General features: G+C 40.7%; 1 protein-coding gene across 1 annotated transcript in view; it reads right to left on the reverse strand.

Moving 5' to 3' along the window:
• The window catches only part of zdhhc8b (zDHHC palmitoyltransferase 8b), a 92,182-nt gene extending 72,482 nt beyond the window's left edge, over window positions 1-19,700 (reverse strand). The window contains exon 1 of the mRNA XM_079690046.1: window positions 19,308-19,700. Coding sequence (XP_079546172.1) covers window positions 19,308-19,411 — 104 coding nt within the window. The 5' untranslated portion in view covers window positions 19,412-19,700. The remainder of the gene's footprint in view (window positions 1-19,307) is intronic.
• Window positions 19,701-19,884: the final 184 nt, after the last annotated feature.

The following is a 19,884-nucleotide window of genomic DNA, read 5'->3' on the forward strand; positions in this document are numbered from 1 at the left end:
GAGCATGTATTCAGTATTCAGTAACTGATTACATTTACAAAGTAACCCTCCCAACCCTGCCCAGAAGTGATCCTTCCCCCCCGCTGGCCTGCGATAGTGTCTATTGGATACATTTTGGCCCTTGGACAAATGTAGTTGGTGATCCCTGGCATAAAGGGTGGTTTATGACTATAAACTATAACGTACTAAGCCGAGCGAGGCCCTGCAGCGGAAATGTGCCATAAATGTACTTCAGTAAAAAGTACCCATAACTAGCAGCTGTTTTAAAGAGTACCTGACCTCCCTTTATATTAATAGAACAATAATGTCATTGTTAGCTAATGAATGTTTCCATGGTGACCAACGGCAACATGACAACGTTTTCATCGGTCCCTCTTCTTTAGAGAAGACCAGGAAATGATGGATACACGGATCGTGTTCAAATCAATAGGCACGCAATGACTCTAAATAATTATGATCACGCCACCAAACACACATTCAGACTAAAGGAACCAGCCTGTTTGGAAAATGTGAGAAGTAGAAAGTACAAGTATTTGGGTTCAACATGTAAGAAGTAGAAAGTACAGGTATTTGAGTTCAACATGTAAGAAGTAGAAAGTACAAGTATTTGAGTTCAACATGTAAGAAGTAGAAAGTACTGTACAGGTATTTGGGTTCAACATGTAAGAAGTAGAAAGTACAGGTATTTGGGTTCAACATGTAAGAAGTAGAAAGTTCAGGTATTTGTGTTCAAAATGTAAGAAGTCAAAGTAAAAAATAAGTAGTAGAGTAAAGTACTAATACCAGAAAAATGTACTTAAGTATTTGTACTGCACTACATCCCACCTCTGGGCAGAGCCACATGTCTGCAAACACCCTGCTTCAAAACACAGCTCTGCTTCAGATGCAGAAGGGATCACATGTCTCGTTGCTCCTGCTAACCCACGGGCGAAGTCACATTGGATTTTGACCCTGCAAGCCCTGAAGAAGTGATTATATAGTCATCACCTACTTGTTCTCCCGTGCTTTTGCAGACCACGTATAAGACGCACCAGTCTGTGTTTTCTAAATTGGGGTTTTCTAATTTGTTTTAAAATGTTTTTACATCATAAGAGTTTTTCAGTCTGTGGCTATAAGTATGGTTTTATTTTTCGTGTTTTTACATTAGTTAATTTTTGTCCTATCGGTTTTGTCTAAATGTATTCATGCTGCTTTTTTATATATTTATTGATGTACAGCACTTTGGTCAACTCTGTTGTTTTTAAATGTGCTATATAAATAAAGTTGGATTGGATCAGACTAATGAAACGCATAGAAGTGTGGAGGGTCGCAGTACAGCACTTTTCCTGCAGCCATGCCTAATGTTCTTGCTAACTGTAGATCTAAAAAGCACTTAGGTGTACAGGCTATGTGGAACAACAAAAGTCTGATTTGACTCTAAATATCTTAAATCTTTTAAACAGCACCATGTGTTTGTTAACTGTACTGTATGTAAACGAGGTGCGAGGTCATGCTAAGCTAGGGGCTGATGGGAGGACGTGACCCAGAGAGTTATTAGCAGTAGCGACCTGCTTCTCCGCTGTCATGTCCTCGAGTCCCCTGATCCACATGGTTCGCTGCAGGCTGAGCTAACAGTGATATCAGTGTCATAATTAGACGATGTCCAGTCACTAAAAGACACATCTGATGTATCTGATGTGTAGTATATTTGATTTCATATACTGCCTATTTGGCAATGCTACGCTAACTATATAAAGGAAGCTATCCATCTGAATGAACTCTAATGGGCTGTTTTGCTAATGTAATACTACATATATTTCCTACAGTGTGCCAATTAAACGGAACATTATTTCTTTGCTGTGGAAAGGCCTTTTTAAAAAGCCTTTATTTGTATGTGAGGGGATTTCTTTGGCATTACTTTTTTTACATATATAGTAACAGGGCTCTCAAGTTTTGAACAGAGTTCAGAGTGAGATTTTGGCAGCGGTGTTTGGTGCTCCAACTTCTGGGGCTCCCCTCAAAGTTACCATGAAGCCCTCTGTACCGTGAATTTCAACGGGGGGGGGGGGGGGGGTGCAAGTGGAGTATGATGCCCTCTGTATCGCGAATGTCAACGGGGGGGGGGGGGGGGGGTTGTGCTAGTGGAGTGCACGCGTCTCAAACTAGCCTAATTTTTTTTTAAGTTGGTGGGTGGTTTCCTCACCCTGGAAAGAAATCTCTGCGTGTGAAATATAAGGTGTGGCGTGTGAATGGAGTGCAATGCGTGTGTCTGAGAGCTCTGTAGTAATAAATCATTTTTGCTCACTACAAAATCCCACAACAAAGTAACGTAGCAGTAGTAAGAAAACATGTTCATATCCAGAAACATGAATTGCATTTCTGACATGTTAGACAGGTAGCCTCTACTAGATTTGGTTACTAAACATTTTTTATATTTGGCTATTTCTCAAATAACCGGTCTATCACTTTGTGCGTTTTCAAAGTTCACTACTGTGCTTTTTTTTACTGTGAAATTATGCATTATCAAGAGAGACAGTGGAGACGGGCAGATTTGTCAGAGTCAACGTGACTAACATCATGACAGGCTCCGGACATTGTGAGACAGATGCTCTGATTTAAATTAGTGATGGTCTAAAAATATCTATTTGTGGGAACCTACAGTAGAAGAAGGAGGCTGATGCACAAAGGCATGTTGTCCTTTTCTGTTTTCTACTCTTAGCCTGTGCTCTCCTGATCCAGCTGCTATCACACCTCACATGAAGTCAGGATCCAAAGGCAGCTGTCCTCACGTTCCCTGTCGAGGGATTCAAGCTTTTCTCGGCCATTGCAGACACAACAACACTAACTCTTCAACCAAGGGATATTTGGGATATTTCTGTTCAAAGAGAGTGTACTATCTTTAAACGTATCGTCTTTGTGCTAATTGTTTTTTTTGTCAGCACAACAAGCTGTAAAATAACATTGACATATTATACTAGTTTAATGTTTGATATGGATGAGGTATTGGCCAACATTTACCTATTACTCATCCATCAGGCCTGGAGCAACATACATTATTAAGTAGAGGTTGTTTTCCGCTATCTTTTTAGCTCTATTTTGGTCTCCACCAACCAGACAATGCAGCTCAACCATCACTGCCAGAGCTGAGCTGACGCTTTTTCAAGAGTTCAGGCTGACATGTGAGCTGAAAGTGCGTATGGGCTTCTTTAGGTCTTGGCTCAAGGGTCGAGACAGCTGTACTGCTGCCACTTTGCACTATCCTGAGCAATTGTTTACGTTGTTGGCGCTTCGCAAAGCCAGGTGTAGTTTCTGGCCGCTCAGCAGATTCTTTGTGATTGCTGCTCGGCCTCCTCCATCTTCGGGAAACTAGTTTGGCTTTCCATCAAATCAGTGAGAAGGCTGCTGAGGGGAGTTGTGGCTCCCTGGATGGCCATCTTTCCAGCACTTCCTGCACTCCCAAAGTCTCCCCAAACAATAATTACATCTGTCACTCACCAAGGCCGAAGACCAAAGAGTATGGTTCGCTTTTAAGATTTAACATGTTGAGTGTTCATGAAAATCTTCGGGATACTGTAGGAATAAGAATGCTGCAATTATTGAGTACGTGTTTAGATTTTCTAGAAATACATCTGACAACCTGAAATCCAAATAAAGAAAGTCAACTTTGTTCAGGAAGTGAAATATGTTATAAATCCCTTAGACACCCTAATAATGTTCTGCACACATTCTCAGGGGCAGCGTCTCAATTTGCTCATTGGTGCCGTCAGCAATATGCTAAGGAATGCCAGAGCCCGTCGCAGATAAGCGCCGAAACCCTGAATGATTTCATTAACACCAAGCAAGATATATCGTGCAAGGCAGAGTAAACCCACAGGAACCTGCCACAGTGAGAAGATGAAAACATATGCAGACATTTTCCCTATCATGGCACCCTGCTCTGGGACATGAATATTCCCATCGCAGTCACTTGTCACTGAATCTTTATTTTTAGACCATGGCTGATCGAAACGTCCAGAGAGGTGAAGATACCTGGGTGGAAAATGCGAGCTGACACTGGTCGACATCTTTACAAAACACACGGGAGAGGAAGATGTGCAGGAGCAGAATGTAAAATGATTTATCGAGGGCAGAGTGTGCAGAGCGTTGTGTAATGATCAATAAAATACACCAATATGATAGTTATCCAACACGATAGTCAGCGATGCTAGGAGCCAGCATGCCTAGGGGGATAATGCAAAGAGGTACATTATAACTGCTGCATTATTAAAGTTGTTTGGGTAAAGTGGAACTGGCGTAGAGTTTCTGTCATAGAGAGAGAAGGGGAGAGGTCTTGAGATACTGAGCTCAGTTAATAAATATACAGGAACTTTAACGAATGTCCCACTTTGTCTGGTGACAACTGAACATTAACAGACGTTGTGCATCACTAAAGAACTGCTCGAAAGGGCGCCAACATCTCACACTCCGGCATCTACTAAACAGTGACAATCAAGGTTTTCTAGTCCGGTTTGGAGACATACTTTAAGTGACTTTAATGAAGAATATCATGGGAATTAAAAGGATTAGGATGTAGGTGTCGAAGTTGGTGATCAACAGGGAATACTATAAAACTATTGAGGGATCATCTAGATCAGGGGTGTCAAACTCAATTTCATCACGGACCACATCAGCATTATGGTTGTACTCAAAGGGCCTGTTGTAACTTTAAGACTATATAAAAATACATATATAAATGTATCATATATATAAAATAATGTATTATATTACATTATTGCCTCTGCATTGGATTATTATCTGATAGGGTAATAACTTCATAATTAACTACGTCTGAAAGCCGAAGTCTAGGGAAAATAATTGCAAGTCTCTTCAGTGAGAATGTCACCAAATTATTTTAAAAGAAAAGCCAAATTCTGGAGAAAAAGTCAAAATAAAAAAAAAAAAGTGAAATTTAAAAAAAAAACAAGTGACATTTTGAAAAAAAGTTACATTTACAAAAACAATTCTAAGAAAAAAGGCATATTTAAAAGAAAAAAGGCAAATTCTGAGTAAAAAGACTAATTTGAGATGCATTGTGGGACATGTAGTTTATGAACAATGTGCTTCTGTAAATCGGCACGTAACCGTATAATAAACATATTATTCTTTTGCAAGCTCTTGTGGGGCCACATGAAATGAAGTCACGGGCCGGATATGGCCCCCGGACCTTGAGTTTGACACCACTGATCTAGATATTTCCACAGCAGTTTCATCAAGACTCTAGCCATTATTCACACGGTGGCAGTAATGATGCAGGATGGGTGCTGTGCAACATACTTTGAGAACAACAAAGTCTGCCAGTCATTTCACGTCTGATTAAATGGTTTCAGTCTGCTGAACAACCTGGATGCAGTCAGGCCACTGAATTAGATCAACACCGTGTGCAGGTCGGATTAAGACTCCCAATGAGATCCACATTTGGAGTGGCGAGGGTGCTGTTGTAGTTCATCACTCATTTTGGCTTATTATATTTTGCTTTTCCGCGGAAGAGAAAAATTAAGCCTGTGAAGGATGATTAGTAATTGGGGTCTGAGCTTAATTGAACAGTTTTCACCAAAAAGGTCAAGCTCTAAGTTCCAGATCATTTCTCAAGATGGATTAGAGGAGTAGAGACATGACAGACAGAAGACATCCTCAGCCTGGAACAGATAATGAAGGATGATGCTCCTTCCCTGGGACTCTAAGTAAGTTAAAGAGGACTTAAAGTGCTTGAGGCTGCCCAACCACTTCGCACACTACCTTTTGAAAACCTCCAGATCACTAAAAAGGCCGGTCACAAAGGCTCGACTCCATTAGTTACAGTTGCTCTGCATGTCAGGTTTTACGGCTCAGCAAATATGTTTTCAATGTGGAAAATTACTCAAACCATCTTTATTTTACTTTATTCAAAGGTACAAGAGTAGGCTTCTTAGCTCTAACAAACACATGTTATATGATGTAACTAGTAAATTAAGCTTAAGTTAGCTTGATGTGTTTTAAAGAGTCCTGCTTTAGCACTGTTCTTGTGTTTGTTAGCTAGTTAGGGCTATAGTAGCTTATTATAAGTGCAATAAGGTAAAACAACATGGATGTCTGCTAGGGCTGCACGATTTGGGGAAATGATCTAATTGTGATTTTCTTGACAAATATTGCGATTTGCGATATTTGTTTTTAAGGGACCCAACGGAAGTTTATAGTAAAATCCGGCCATATCTCGGGCTAGGAAGGTCGTATCAACGTGCTCCCGTCTCTAGCACCCCCGCAGCCCGAGCTACGAGAGAAAGAACTAAACTTACACAAAACTTCTGTTGGGTTGCTTTAGAGTCAAGCTTCAGTTTAAGATTCACCCTGTAATAGAAACATGTGATGGAGCATTACTAACCTGACTCAGGGAAAGCTCCATTGGAAGACATTTGGAAAAGGGCAGGCACTTTCAAAAATACTTGGCAGGTGATTGGCTCAATCTGTCTTCTATCATGGGCAAATTCTGATTGGTTAACAATGGCTGGTTCATGTGGAGCACAGTACTTCTGATTGGTGTGGATGACTGACACACAAGAAGAAATAACATTGGCTAGGATTTTGGAAGTGTAAACTCCCCAAAACCAATAAAAAGCTAATGTTAGCTTTAATGCTAATGTGGTATGTGTTCAGGACTTTTGGACATAACATGTAAGTTAACCCCAACTAAATGTAATCTTCCAAACTTGACGTCAGCTTGGCATGGAAAGTAAGTTGGTCACTGCTGTAAGTAGTAAAGCCAACACCCCCCTCCCCCCCCACTTCCAATCCCCTTTTCCAGAGACAAGAGGCAAAACAAACAGAACACATCCTCACCCTGGAAGAGATAAGGCAGGATTTAGCCAAAGCAAATTGAAAGCTGTGGAACCACACTTCACACTCCCCAATGAAAACATCCAGACCATTGCACTGACTGACCTGTATCAAATTTAAAGATTGGAAAAGAACCGTGTACAAGACACTCAATCAGCCAGAGAACAGCTTTGCTATCTTTCAATTAAGGGAGTTTTAGTTCTGTGTATTCCTGTCTGCAGTGATGTATGAGTGAGAAGTGAAGCTTCCTGTCCTTGTTTTCCAGTCAAAGATAAAGGAACTATGACTTTATCAGCTGCACGCGGATAACATTCACAAAAATGGGAGGCTTTTTTCCTTTTGTACACTGCCAGGCCAAAGAAAACAGAGTAACAGAGGAAATATACAGTTTGAGCTGCTGTGATGCTTTCCAGCAGAGCCTATGTCACAGATGTGGTCAACGACTTCCTTCCCCACCATCAAGTGTTTGGATTCAATACACATTATTCATATTGTCTGTCAAACAGTGACATAAAAATAGCACAGCTGCCTGTTAATGGTTTGCAAGAATATTAAATGTAAAACAATCTGTGGTGCTAAAATTAAAGTCACTTCAAGTGAACCTCAGATACTCAATATGAAGTAAACCTCACATCCGTAAAGAATAAAGAAGGCCTGAGGGCTAGATAGATGTGTATGTTGTGAACTAAACCTTATTCTAACATATCCTTACTGCCAAGCATGATGCCATTATTTGAATTAGATATTTTGTTAAAGGATAACACAGTTAATTGTTCGAAAAGAGGCCTCAACCAATCTGGTGCATGGTGAAGCTTCATGGCGTTTACTTTAACTTTAACTGTAGCTTTTCATTTGGCAGGGGTTTAATAGACAAACAAATCTGTTAAGTCGAGCATAAAAAACAATACATCACAGAGCTTTATTTGCCTTTCCATATGAGGTTTGGTGCCAGCCGAGTCTGATTACAATTTCAGATATTAGAGTGAATTATGGAGAGCGGGTGAGAGCTGCACAGGCTTGGAGTTGGAAGGCAAACAGCAGCTAATGCAATACACGATGAGCCACTAAATGAATAAAACAGATGTTGTCTGTCCTGTTAAGCGATAACAAAAAACACAATTCCCTGAATGTCACAGGAAAAATACGTATCTGTATTTTTACTAGGAGCTGGTGGTAAGGCCTGCATATATATTTGCACATACGCTTATGAACACAAAAGGACATTTCTATCTATAAGTTAATGGCATTTTCCAGGTTAAGCTCTACTAAATATTAATATTAAACCGATGGCTATTCATAAACTTTCCAGAGAGGTGTGAAATAATAATATCATGTGACCGACATGACAGGATAAGGTCGCCTCTATAGAGAACTTCAAAAGGGACGGGGCGATATCTACAGAGGCAAACCAAGCTGGATCTGTGGCTTCAAAGACCAGGGCAACCACTTTTATTTATGAAACCCATCATGGCGGATATATCAGAATCAAAAATATAAATGGAGGGGTTATGTAACTGAACACATGATAAGATTGACATGAAATTATCAAATTGAAAAGGTGTTTTTTTGTGTTAAGTCATTTTTAAAGGAATCTGTAAACATAACATTGAGATGAACTTGTTATCTAACCGTTACTCATTTACACATCCAGTGAGGATATAGCAACCTTAGCATTACTTTTCAGTTGAAACTAAGTCTCTGTTTTTGCCCTCCACCATGTGCTCCTGTCTCTTTGGCTGCTAGAAGCTCCACTTTCTCACCAGCCAGATGCTCTGGTCGTCTGTTTGTTGTGTACAGTATGTTTTTGGAGCTTTCACAATGGAAACAGCTGCCTGGTGTGGTACAACTCTTTGAGAGCAGCGAGTTCACAAAAACAGTTAAGCTGACATCTAAACAAGCTTTGTAAAGCCGACGGGGGCTTCAGTTTCAGCTGATAATACTCTCAAGGTCTATCTCTACGAGCTGCCTCTTGTACATTGTCAAATTATTGTAAAACTATCCTTTTCATCAGCTTTAAAGCCACTATAAATGTTAAACATTCCTAATACGGTAGTATCTATGGCCACTTTCACACTAAGTACTTTGCTGTACTTAGTTCCCAGCACTTAGTACCCCCATGGAACTAAGTACAGATCGCGTTCACACCGGAATAAGTTCCCTGAGGGAAGATTACGCAAATGAAGCTGCTGACGTCACTTCTTCTTCTTCTGCTTTGGGTTTACTGGCAGGCCACAAACCACTTCACGGCGTATACTGCCACCCGAAATCGCCAGAACGCCGACACCTCTTCATCACTCCACCGCTCCCATGTTTTATTTTGTGCTACCATAAGTTATTCTCTCTCCGTTGGTGCGCGGGGCTAATGCTAATGCTAGCAAATACAATGGCGGCTTCACAAAACTTTTCAGAGTTTTACGGGGCGTGGTTTGCAATTCGCCCAGCCAATCAGAAATTGGTACTTTTTTTCTCCCCAGGGTAGTCCCACCTCTCTAGCAGGCACTAAAAATGGGGGTTAAAAGTTCTCGGAAGTAAGTTCTCTTTTTGGTGTGAACGCAAAATTCCAGGAACTATCGGAACTAAACGGGAAATTTCTACAAAGGAATTCAAATGTTATGTTTCCCTTAAAAAACTGTACTCAGAATGATTGAAAAGAGTCAACAGGATCATTCAATTCCACACATTTAGGTGAAGCATTTTGATATCTGCATAGGCCAAGAGCAGCTCAATGGTTGAACTTTACTACACAGAAGAATGGGAAGTGGCTTTGTTTGCTTTTCCCACTCTTCTCCACACTCTTCAAAATGTCGATGCGGAAGACCTGCCCTCATAATCACAGAGTCTATATCTTCCCGTCTTCCTCTGCGTCCGCATGATGGACACCACTTCGACTCTTATAAACAGCAGACTCCCTCAGAGCCTCTCCAGCTGAGGGTGTTAAGACACAGCTCTGTTTCTACTTATTACCAGTCATGGCCTCCTTTTGGCAAAACAACATGGGGGAGGCAGGGTGGAGACACCCAGGGAGGGAGAGGCTGGAGGTCTAAATGAATCCCACATGTTCCCCAGGGGGAGACTTTCCAGGCGGCCTGGCTTCTTGGGCTGGGTGGGAGGGTTTGTGGAGAACAGAAAACTCCGACAGCACCTCGCTGCACTTTCCCGCACTTTTCGCCCACACACTGCTGTGCGCCGAATCCACATGGATCCATTTAGCTCAGCTATGGCATCATAAGGCACAATTTAGTTGTTTGGCAAGCACCAGAGCTCCAGAGATGCAGTGCTTCAGAGAAACCAAAAGGGGCTTTAAATAAACAAGAGTGGAAGGAACAGTCACGAACTGCAGTGCGAAACAAAATAAGAATATTTGTCCAACTTTATTGATCCAAAGGAGAGATGTCACATTCGGATCAATGTAAGAAATGTTCTCCCTGTTCTTCAAATATATTTGACTTGTCTAGAGTGCAAAAGCAAAAGTTGGCAGAGGACCGGCTCATTTTAGAAAGCTTAACGTGTGCTTGAAAATCGTGCAAAGAACACCATGCAATTTGGATTATTCATCACCTGCTGCTGCAGATTAGGATTTCTATCTTTTTTATTCATTTATGATAAATCATGCTAATCTGCAGACAATGGTCGCACCGTGTTAAAAGACATATGGTCTTATGCAAATAGTGTTTTACTGGAAATAAGCGTTCTTTTATAAATCTTTCCACAATGTGTGAATAATTATGTAATGCATTTGTTATAGAGACACAGCACTTTCTCTTTATGTTTTTATGTAAAAATGTCCAAGAAGAGAAGACTATTAGGTTTAGCACAGTTTAAAAAAGCTTATTTCCCGCCAAACATGGTCATTAAAATGGAGTAGGAAAGTGTTTACACCGTAATAACTGTGTTTATCTTGGAGAGCAGGTGACAGCCACGTTGATCTTGCTGAAAATGACATGGGAACCAAATCAAGAAAAAAGTGCCTTGACCTGAAACTTGATGTCATTTAAAGTTTGCACTAGTTTGTGTTTGTGGCATGTTGAGGAGGAAGTGCTTTTGGATGCATGGTGGAGAGCCAGGGAAGAGGATCTGTCAGTATTATCTTAACCTAGTTGTCAAGAAGTGACAGGAGGACTGGGGTGGAATGAGATTTCCTTTTATTCTCTCTCTCTCTCTGCCTCTTCCACTCATCAATAACAGTGGAGACAGTCTGCTCTGACTGTATGAAACTCTGAAAGGTGCTCAGACCTACGTTAGTCTATAGGGCTGGGAAATATATTGATATCTTATCCTTATCATGATTTGAGACAAAATGGCGTCTTGCATTTTTTAAAATCGTAATATTGCATGAGCATAGCCGTGGGAACATGTTTCAAATGGGGGGTGCTGTGGGGATGACACCAGGGCTGGTTCTGACCAATGTGCTGCCCTATAGGCAAGATTTTAGCTGGCAATGAAAAACCTCTGCAAAAGACCAATACACTAGAAAAAGAGAAACATATTGACATGGTGGACAGATTATATAACAAGGCTTCAAATTTATTTAGTATTATAACATGTTTTAATTGGAGGGGTGGACTTCAAATCCTCTAGGGGGGTCCGGGGGACTTTTTTAACATTTTAAAGTCAAATGCTTCAATCTGGTGCACTTTGAGCGCCCAATTACTAGACTGATCTAGAGGGTACAACAGATCGGTTTGCATTTTATTAATCAATGTATGTGAACATTTCCAATAACCTACCATAGCCAATAACAAATAAATGTAACTTATTTTATTTGTGTTGTTCATTCATATCTTATTTTACCAGTTAACATCTATTTATTTATGCATATTTTTAAATATCTCCAGTTTTAAACAATATTTTTGGTTTAATGTCCTATAGTATACATTGGAATGATTTCAAACCTGTTTTTATTTATCCTAATAATTATAAAGGTGTGCCTTGGAAATATTTGTTTACATAAATTGTGATCAAAACGTTTGAGACTCACTGTGATAACGTATCCCCGCGGTATCCCCTCTCTCTATCTCTCTCACTTTGGCTGTGAGTTGCGGGCGCCTGCTAAGCCAACATCCCTCACTTTCATCACTACAGCGCCCATCGTACAGGGCAAATGGAAAATGTAACCGGGTTGAAAAAAGGGTGTTATCTTTACTTAATTATGAATGTTGTTACATCAAGGCTGAAAATTCGTTTTTTTTGGTATTATATCTTGTGGAAGTGCAGATCCCCTGTCCTCCACCAGGGGGTGCTGCAGCACCCTCAGCACCCCTACTTCCCACGGCCCTTTGCATGAGCGTCTTATTTTTGTTTTGAAATGTTGGGTAGGTAAGTTTGAGAAACCGGCTCGAGATACACTTTTTGTTATATTCCATGGAATGCTCTTAACATCCCGATAGCGATGAATATCTGAAGTGCTTTGACAATAAATCCATAAAAAATGTCATCTGTGGAAGCCGTAGCGCTGTAGAAAGCACGACCAATCATCTGAGCCGGCCCGGCTAAAATAACTGGATGGCCTACCTGCCTGTCAGCCTTCCATCTGTGCACAAACTTATCTCGTGCCCTCATTGGTCATGAGCGTGTTCGTGTGTGTTGGAGGAGGGGCTCTGTAAGGAAGTGGCAGATTTTTCCCGGCTGTGTATTTTCAAATTCTAGCGCACTCAAGCTGGTTTCTCCAAAATGACCTACCCCACCTTTAAGGTCTGCATTACAGTATAGTAACGTGTGTACTTTTCTAGACATACCGCACTACTGATCATTATTTATCAAAAGTCTCAACATGAAAACTTTGAGTGGAGCTTTGATGGATGAATGACAAGTTTGTCTAGCCACTGAAAACACAAGTGACCACCTATTTAGTTATTTTATGGAGATAACTCTTCTGCTACCCCCCTGGGAGTCTTTTACGGACCTTCGTTGACCCCCATGGGAACCAGCTTTCCTCTGAGGAGACGTAACAGCTGGACATACCTTTGCTCGACAGATGGCAGCTCCTTGAAGGGCGGACAGGACTGTTTGTGCGTATGCTCGATGCATTATCTTTTTAGTAACTGTTTGCTCCAAGCTAAAAGAGTCCCATTCAGATTCACAAAACACTCCGCTTGGTCATTACTAGATCAAGAAATTGGTCTGGAACTCACATTAATTCACATCAATGTCAAACAGACGGCAGCTAAATATACCAATGAGCGACGGAGTTCAGATTTAGACATGTCGAGCTCCAGCTGTGAGTTCTCCTTCTGTTTAAAATGTGACTTTAGTTTTATATAAGATATTTTCAGCATATTTACAACGCTGACACACGAGATCAAAGACAGCACATGTGTTAAAACAACCTCAAACTCTCTCCCACTTCGTTAGATAATCACTCCAAAATAGCTTTTGCTTACATATGCAGTGAATAAGAGTTTCTGAATACAGCAAACGTGCGTGGTATGCTATCTTTCTGTTTAAACGCACCACAGAAGCTACTCAACTGTTCTTGTTTTTTAATGTTAAAGCTGTATAAAAGGATGCTAGAATAGTTCAATCCACCAGTAAAGAGCATAAACTAGATGGTTCTACGTCTAGCGGCTCTATAAAAGGCTGTAATTAGGTACAGCGGAGCTTTGAGCCGTATACACACAGTAAACAAACTGGGATTAATCAAGATCAAATGAATGCGGTTACAGTGAACTCTTTCCCAATTAGAGACCTCCTGGAATTCTTCCAACGAGGACCTTGAATACCACTCGACACCCACACCAGTGGTATATGCATTACATGTTCTTAGTTTGAGTAAAATGTACACAGTGCTGCTAGGACTGCTCGATTATGGCAAAAATCATAATCTCGATTATTTGGGTCAATAATTGATATCACGATTATTAAAAACGATTATCCATTTACTTTGAAAACATCAATTTATTTAAAAATGTGAACAGTATGTTTTTAACAGTTGATTACCCTAAACTTTAAGTATAATTCAATTGAAAAACCAATACAAATAATAATTTCAAAAATAATAAAAAAAAGATAATCGTTTTATTTTGATTATGTTGATCGTTGCAAGCCAACATCGTAATTGCGATTAAAATACGATTGATTGAGCAGCCCTAGTGCTGATGCATTTAACATCTCAGTTACATGATGGCATCAAAGAAACAAAACACACAAGCATTTGGAATAATCCTCTCATCAGTCCCTATTTCTCCAAAACTCTTGAAGGAAATGAAGGGTGTTAAATTAGCATAACCCAAACAGCCACAACTGCCACACCTATAGGAATAACGCCAGGTCGAAAGAAACAGGAATGATCTTTTAAGGCTTTAAGGCTTTGGCAGCAATCTGTTCAAACCTGACAGGGTAGACAAGGGCCTTGTGGTAAACCATAAACCACAGTAAGAGTGAAAAATAATCATAAATCAACACACCAGCTAAGCCTTATACTGTGAAAAGCAATAAGACTATAATGTCAAAAGATACAGGTCAACTTATAAGTGTGGCTATATCTTGTGCATTAGCTCAAAGAGAAATAAGACCCTGCTCAATTTCTTATTGCCTCTCACCTCAAGTATCTGAGAGCAGAAGTGACAACCCTGCACTGTGAATCTCCAGTCCCTCACTTTCAAAGTGCTGAGGGCCGAGGACCTACAGAGGAAATGACATCTTTATCTGATCTGACACAGCTAGCCACATCATACCAACCTGCTCCTGGGTTTATCCCCTTACAAAATAAAGAAAAACAGCTATCTGGACAAACCAGGCGTCTGCACAGCATGGATTTATTGAACAGACAGAGGGAATATGTTTTGGCCCCGATGAGCTTGTCTGTATATCGGCTACTTCTGGTCCTGTCAAGATAATCAAGTGTTATCCTCTGTGTAACACGAGGACCGGATCGTGTCCTTATCCCCCTCATCTGAAGGGGAGGAAAGTTAATGCTGCGACAGTGTGAGGGAAGAATTGTAAAAAATATAAGCGAATGTTTCTGAGTAGGGGTTGCAGACGAATACTGATGAGGTGGAGATTAAGCTTCCTGCTCTCAAGGAACATCTTTGTAAAGCTAATTTGAAGGTTAAAGTTTTAAAAGTATGTCACAAAAGCTATGTTAATTCCTCAGTAGTATCACTTCAGGGAGTGAGATTTTCTAGCGTTGATAGATGTCGGTTCATGAGATCCATATTCATCGCTTATGAATTGGTAATTTCCTCCTTCTAAGAAATGCTTTGCCCTTGGCACATCTCAAACCTGGTAATATATCCTCAATCACACATTTAAATAAACAAACTCAACTCAAATCAGTCCCAATGTCATGTGAGCGATATTTAAAAACAGGCAGACAAGATGCCTGTTTCCCACACAGAGCGTATACAGGACGGACTAAACCAACAATTAATTTACTCACGAACACGAACGCCACACAGTAGGACGCAGGAAGCCTCTCGTGAACACTAATACCAAGCAGCGAGGCATTAATGGTTACAAGCTTGTTTACTCAAGCCCTTAACAGAAAGCAACAGCAGCTCGGCACACATAATCACACACAGGAATTAGGATCAATGAAGAACCAACATTCAATTATGCTTTCAGACCATTAATATGACATGAAAAACACAATGGGATGCAGCAGAGTTAGAGGGGGGCGTGTGAAAGTAAATGAATAGGCCAAATAAAGCTAAAGGGACTTATCATAGTCCACATTAATCATTTGAATCAGAATCCTTACTCTCACACAAAGGTTTAATAATGAACCCTATCTCTAAATCAATGAAATATTCGCCACAACATTTTTTAATTTGTACAGCTACAGTGTTGTGCCTATAGGCAGTATATAGTAACCCCATTTTGGCTAACTATGGCTTTCCACTATTTCATTTATACTCTAATTCTTGTACTTTAAACATCTCGGTTTCTTTAGCTTGAACATTTCAACATAAGATATGTGCATGATAGGAACTGTTAGCTAGCTAATTGATCCAACTTCTAACAATTGTTTTACCGTCGTCTTAAAATGTCAAGCTCTGCAACATATAATACATGGGCCTACAATTAAGTTATATAAAAGGTATTAATACACATTCAACATGATGGTTGACATGGTATGTAAAGTGTATAAATAGCTCTATAAGTAGGCCTTTTATCAGTTTTTATAGATATTCAAGATATTTAATTTCAAGGAAATCACTAAGCTAATGTTAATGCTAGCTAGCGTTAGCCATATCGGTTAACTAGCATTTGTTGAATAACCTTTGGTCAATAGGAGGTGTTTTTGAGTTCCAGAGGTATGCTAAACTCTGTTATTCTACCAGACCTGCTGTGAGAAAACAGCGAGTTCCTGTACTGTGTAAATAAGATAGCCCTGCTTTTTTCTCCAAAAATAGATATTTCACAGAAGTTCTTTAGACTAATTTACCCTGCAGTATGTCTATAAATAACCATTTAGGATGCCATATCGGTATAGCAGCTAGAAGGTTAATGTAGGATCACAGGAACAAGTGCACTCCCCCCTCTTTCCAATATTTCCTCAACTTCACTCTCTCCAAACTAAAATAGCTTTCAAAATCTCTACAAGAACCTCTGAGTGCTGCACAAAAGCCACACAATGCATTCGGTACTAGGATCTGAATGAAGTCAGAGTCAATGGATATACAGTGAAAAGGAGGAAACAGATGTGGAAGCTGGAGATTAGATTCTGCTCTCGTGTGCAGCTCCGCTCTCCGCCTGCTGATTGTGACCCAACCACTGAGTGACTACCTCACCCAGAGTCCAGCACTACATGGCAAAAACTGCTGAATGCAATCATGATATTGCTCATATGATCAATTGACATTTAGCATTGACTGTAAGGCTTAGCAACAAAAGAGGTTGGCCAGCCTGGCAGTCATGTCTACTGATTGTTTGCCCATATGCTCAAAGTCAGTGATAATGCCATCGTGAGGAATAACTTACAAAGGTAAAAGAAAACGTTGGTATTCAGCGCTGGAACACATTTAGTCACAGTATCTCTAAGATACTGTATAATAGAGTCTCGTCATAGGCCCAGATAAGGCTGGGATAATATTATGATGGCTAAACCATGACTAAAAGCTTAATATATCATCAGTATCTTATTTTGTGATGAGTCGTTGGTCATGCCGTGGAGATATAAATAAATCTGTACTAATGTGTTCTAATTCAATCTCAGTGGGAAACACTAACTGTAAGCCAAACGCAGTAACACACCATGGACAGTGTGCGTGTGTGTGTGTGTGTGTGTGTGTGTGTGTGTGTGTGTGTGTGTGTGTGTGTGTGTGTGTGTGTGTGTGTGTGTGTGTGTGTGTGTGTGTGTGTATGAGTGCCCTTGCTGGACCTGAGTGTCATCCTCCATTGCCCATATGACACCAAGTGGCCTGCTGGCAATAGTGTAACATGTAACACTCCGACTAGGAATAAAAAAAGATGCGTGTCCCTGGCATTATGAGTATATACTTCTTTAGTTTTTACCGCTGCGTGTCTGAGTCTTTAGCGACATACACATATAACATTTTCCTTCTTTTGCCCTTGTTGTTTGATATTCTGGTTGATTCAATTAGGATACCATGCCACTGTTTTATGGTTTAAGGCGTATAAGTGCAGCTTTGCTCTCGAGCCACAAACAAGGCTAGACTAGGTTAACCATAATGGACTCTAATGTGTGTTTGAGAATGATGAGAAATGGCCTAGTTTGGACGTGCACTGCCCCCCCGGAGGTGCCATTATTTGTGACTCAATCCTCCAAACCTTTTACTGGGAAATTAAGGAGCAACAGAGTGAAGTTTTACTCCTCACCCTTGAACCATCTGCTGGTGGGATGAACCCCAGCAAAAGAACAACTCATATTATTATTTTTTTAAACCCCAAGCAGCAAATTCTCCTATTTGCAAGCAGATATCCTAATACATCTATTCGAAACCAGTACTTGTAAACCAGGCCATTTGTTTATGCAAAGCCCCAGACACTACACCAAGGAGTGCCGGGACTTTTAAAACTACAATGCATCCTACAGACGCCACCCACAAACACCATATGTTTCCTTCAGTCTTTGTCATTGACCTGAGTGTGTGCAAAACCACTTAGGGTGCAGCAGCTTAAGCATTTTCGTAGTCCTGCTTTTTTTTTTTCATTCAGTCATCCTTGTGCATCTAATATGGATCTTTGTCAAACAGCAATGCATTATTTAATGGTACAGATCCACAACAGCTGTTCATTGGGAACAAATGAGGTACAAATGAGTTGATTAGTGTGCGAATACAGTGACACATCATCCACAGCGATATAGGTTTCTTCAAAGTCTTTTTTGACGGACAACCAATCTCTACAAAAGGCTAAAGGTTGGATGATCTGTTTCAACACTCATCAGTCCAGGTCATGGGTTTCCAAAATGATTTCCCAACCCCCTGCGGGCTCCTTGCAGATGCGAGATTGAGTTGATAATTTCACTGGTAACGCATTCACCTGGGGGTTAGCAGCACTGGAGGAGGATGCATGTGGGAATGATGATTCAGACCAGACACATCACGCTCTGATGCTATCTGCCTACAGCCGCTCTACATTATAACACTAGCTTTCCTTTTCACCAGATGCAGGGGACAATGATGCTGGCTGACTGTAAGCCTCCAGATGGTGTGGATGTCACCTGCTTGTCACAATATTTACTTAAAGTGACTGATTACTAATATTTCGAGCACACCTAGGTAAAACAAATCAAATTGAAAAAGCACTTGGCCAATTTGAAGCTAATGTTCTATCAATAGTTTTGCTGTTTTGAGTTTCCATCCTCAAGGTTGCACTTTTAATAAGTTATTTTGTCGTGTAAGCTTAATATAATGTATTTCAATATAGCTTTTGAGTGAGTAAGGACCTGTTGGGCTTGGTCATAGGTTACCCATAACCCTGGTTTACTCCAAAGAGAAACCTACATCATTAGGTGAGGCATAGTGGTGGATGCAATGAAATCCTAGCTGTGCAGGACTCCACTTTGGGAACCACAGCCTCACACTGATTTTAATGCCCTTTAACAGGTTGTATGACACTGCTGATATCCCAGCTGAGTGAGCATGAATTAAACTCAACCGCCTGCTGGCCCAATGCAACCATTTTAATTGTATCAACAACCGCCTGCGGCATATCTTGAATGGAAAGTGTGTGGTGTGTGTCTGCGGCCTAAACTGTGGTCTCCTGCACGATTATAGCGTTGTTAAACTTGCATGGCTTATTGGAAGTTCGCCTTGCAGGTATTAGGGAAGGCTTTGGGTGAATAGTCTGACTGAGGCTGCACAGGGAAAGCTGCTCTTTGCAAACCAGTTCCCGATAACCCCATTGGGATAGACACACTCCTATAAAATCACTTATTCTAACCAAGTGACAGAATCCACCCAACTTCGAGCAGCAAATCCACTCTTTTTCTGTGTAATGTGGGTGGCACCCACACAGTAAAGGGAAAATCTCCGGCATGCAACGAATGGGAACAAGAAGCGATGCAAACTTACGTGAAAACGAAGAATAAAGTGGTCGATCCCACCAGGAGAGTGGCAGCAGTGGATACTGGGATGTATTTGGTGGGTTTAAATCTCTTTCCAGCGCTGTTGGGCATTCTGTAATTTCCACATTCCTCAATTATTTATTCCGATTGGAGTCGCATGTAGAGAAATAAGATCCAGTGTGCAGTGTGTGGGGCTTTTCTGAGGCTAATACAAGGTACAACCGGTCCGTGTTTGCTGTCGGTGAAGCCGCATAGATCCTCCGATAGAGAGGCAGGAATATACAGAGAGCTCACTGAAAGCCTGGAAATCCCACCCTCACAATCCAGCCCCCTGGTGAGGTCACTGAACCGCTTGGAAAGGTGGAGCCTCTGTGCAAACCCTGCAAGTGTCCTCACAAGAAAATAAATCCGGGCAATAATGTTGATAAGCATGCACTTGGTACTAATGCACAGTCACTGTCCACCCAATTATTTTGCAGATTTAAAAAATACTATTCACGCAGCTCACTGGCTCTTTAAATCTTGCAGTAGCCTACATTAATTAATTCATCATAAAAAAAGCTCTGAAAGTTTAACAAGACTCA

The sequence above is a fragment of the Notothenia rossii genome (assembly GCF_949606895.1).
Source record: "Notothenia rossii genome assembly, chromosome: 6".
NCBI lineage: Eukaryota > Metazoa > Chordata > Actinopteri > Perciformes > Nototheniidae > Notothenia > Notothenia rossii.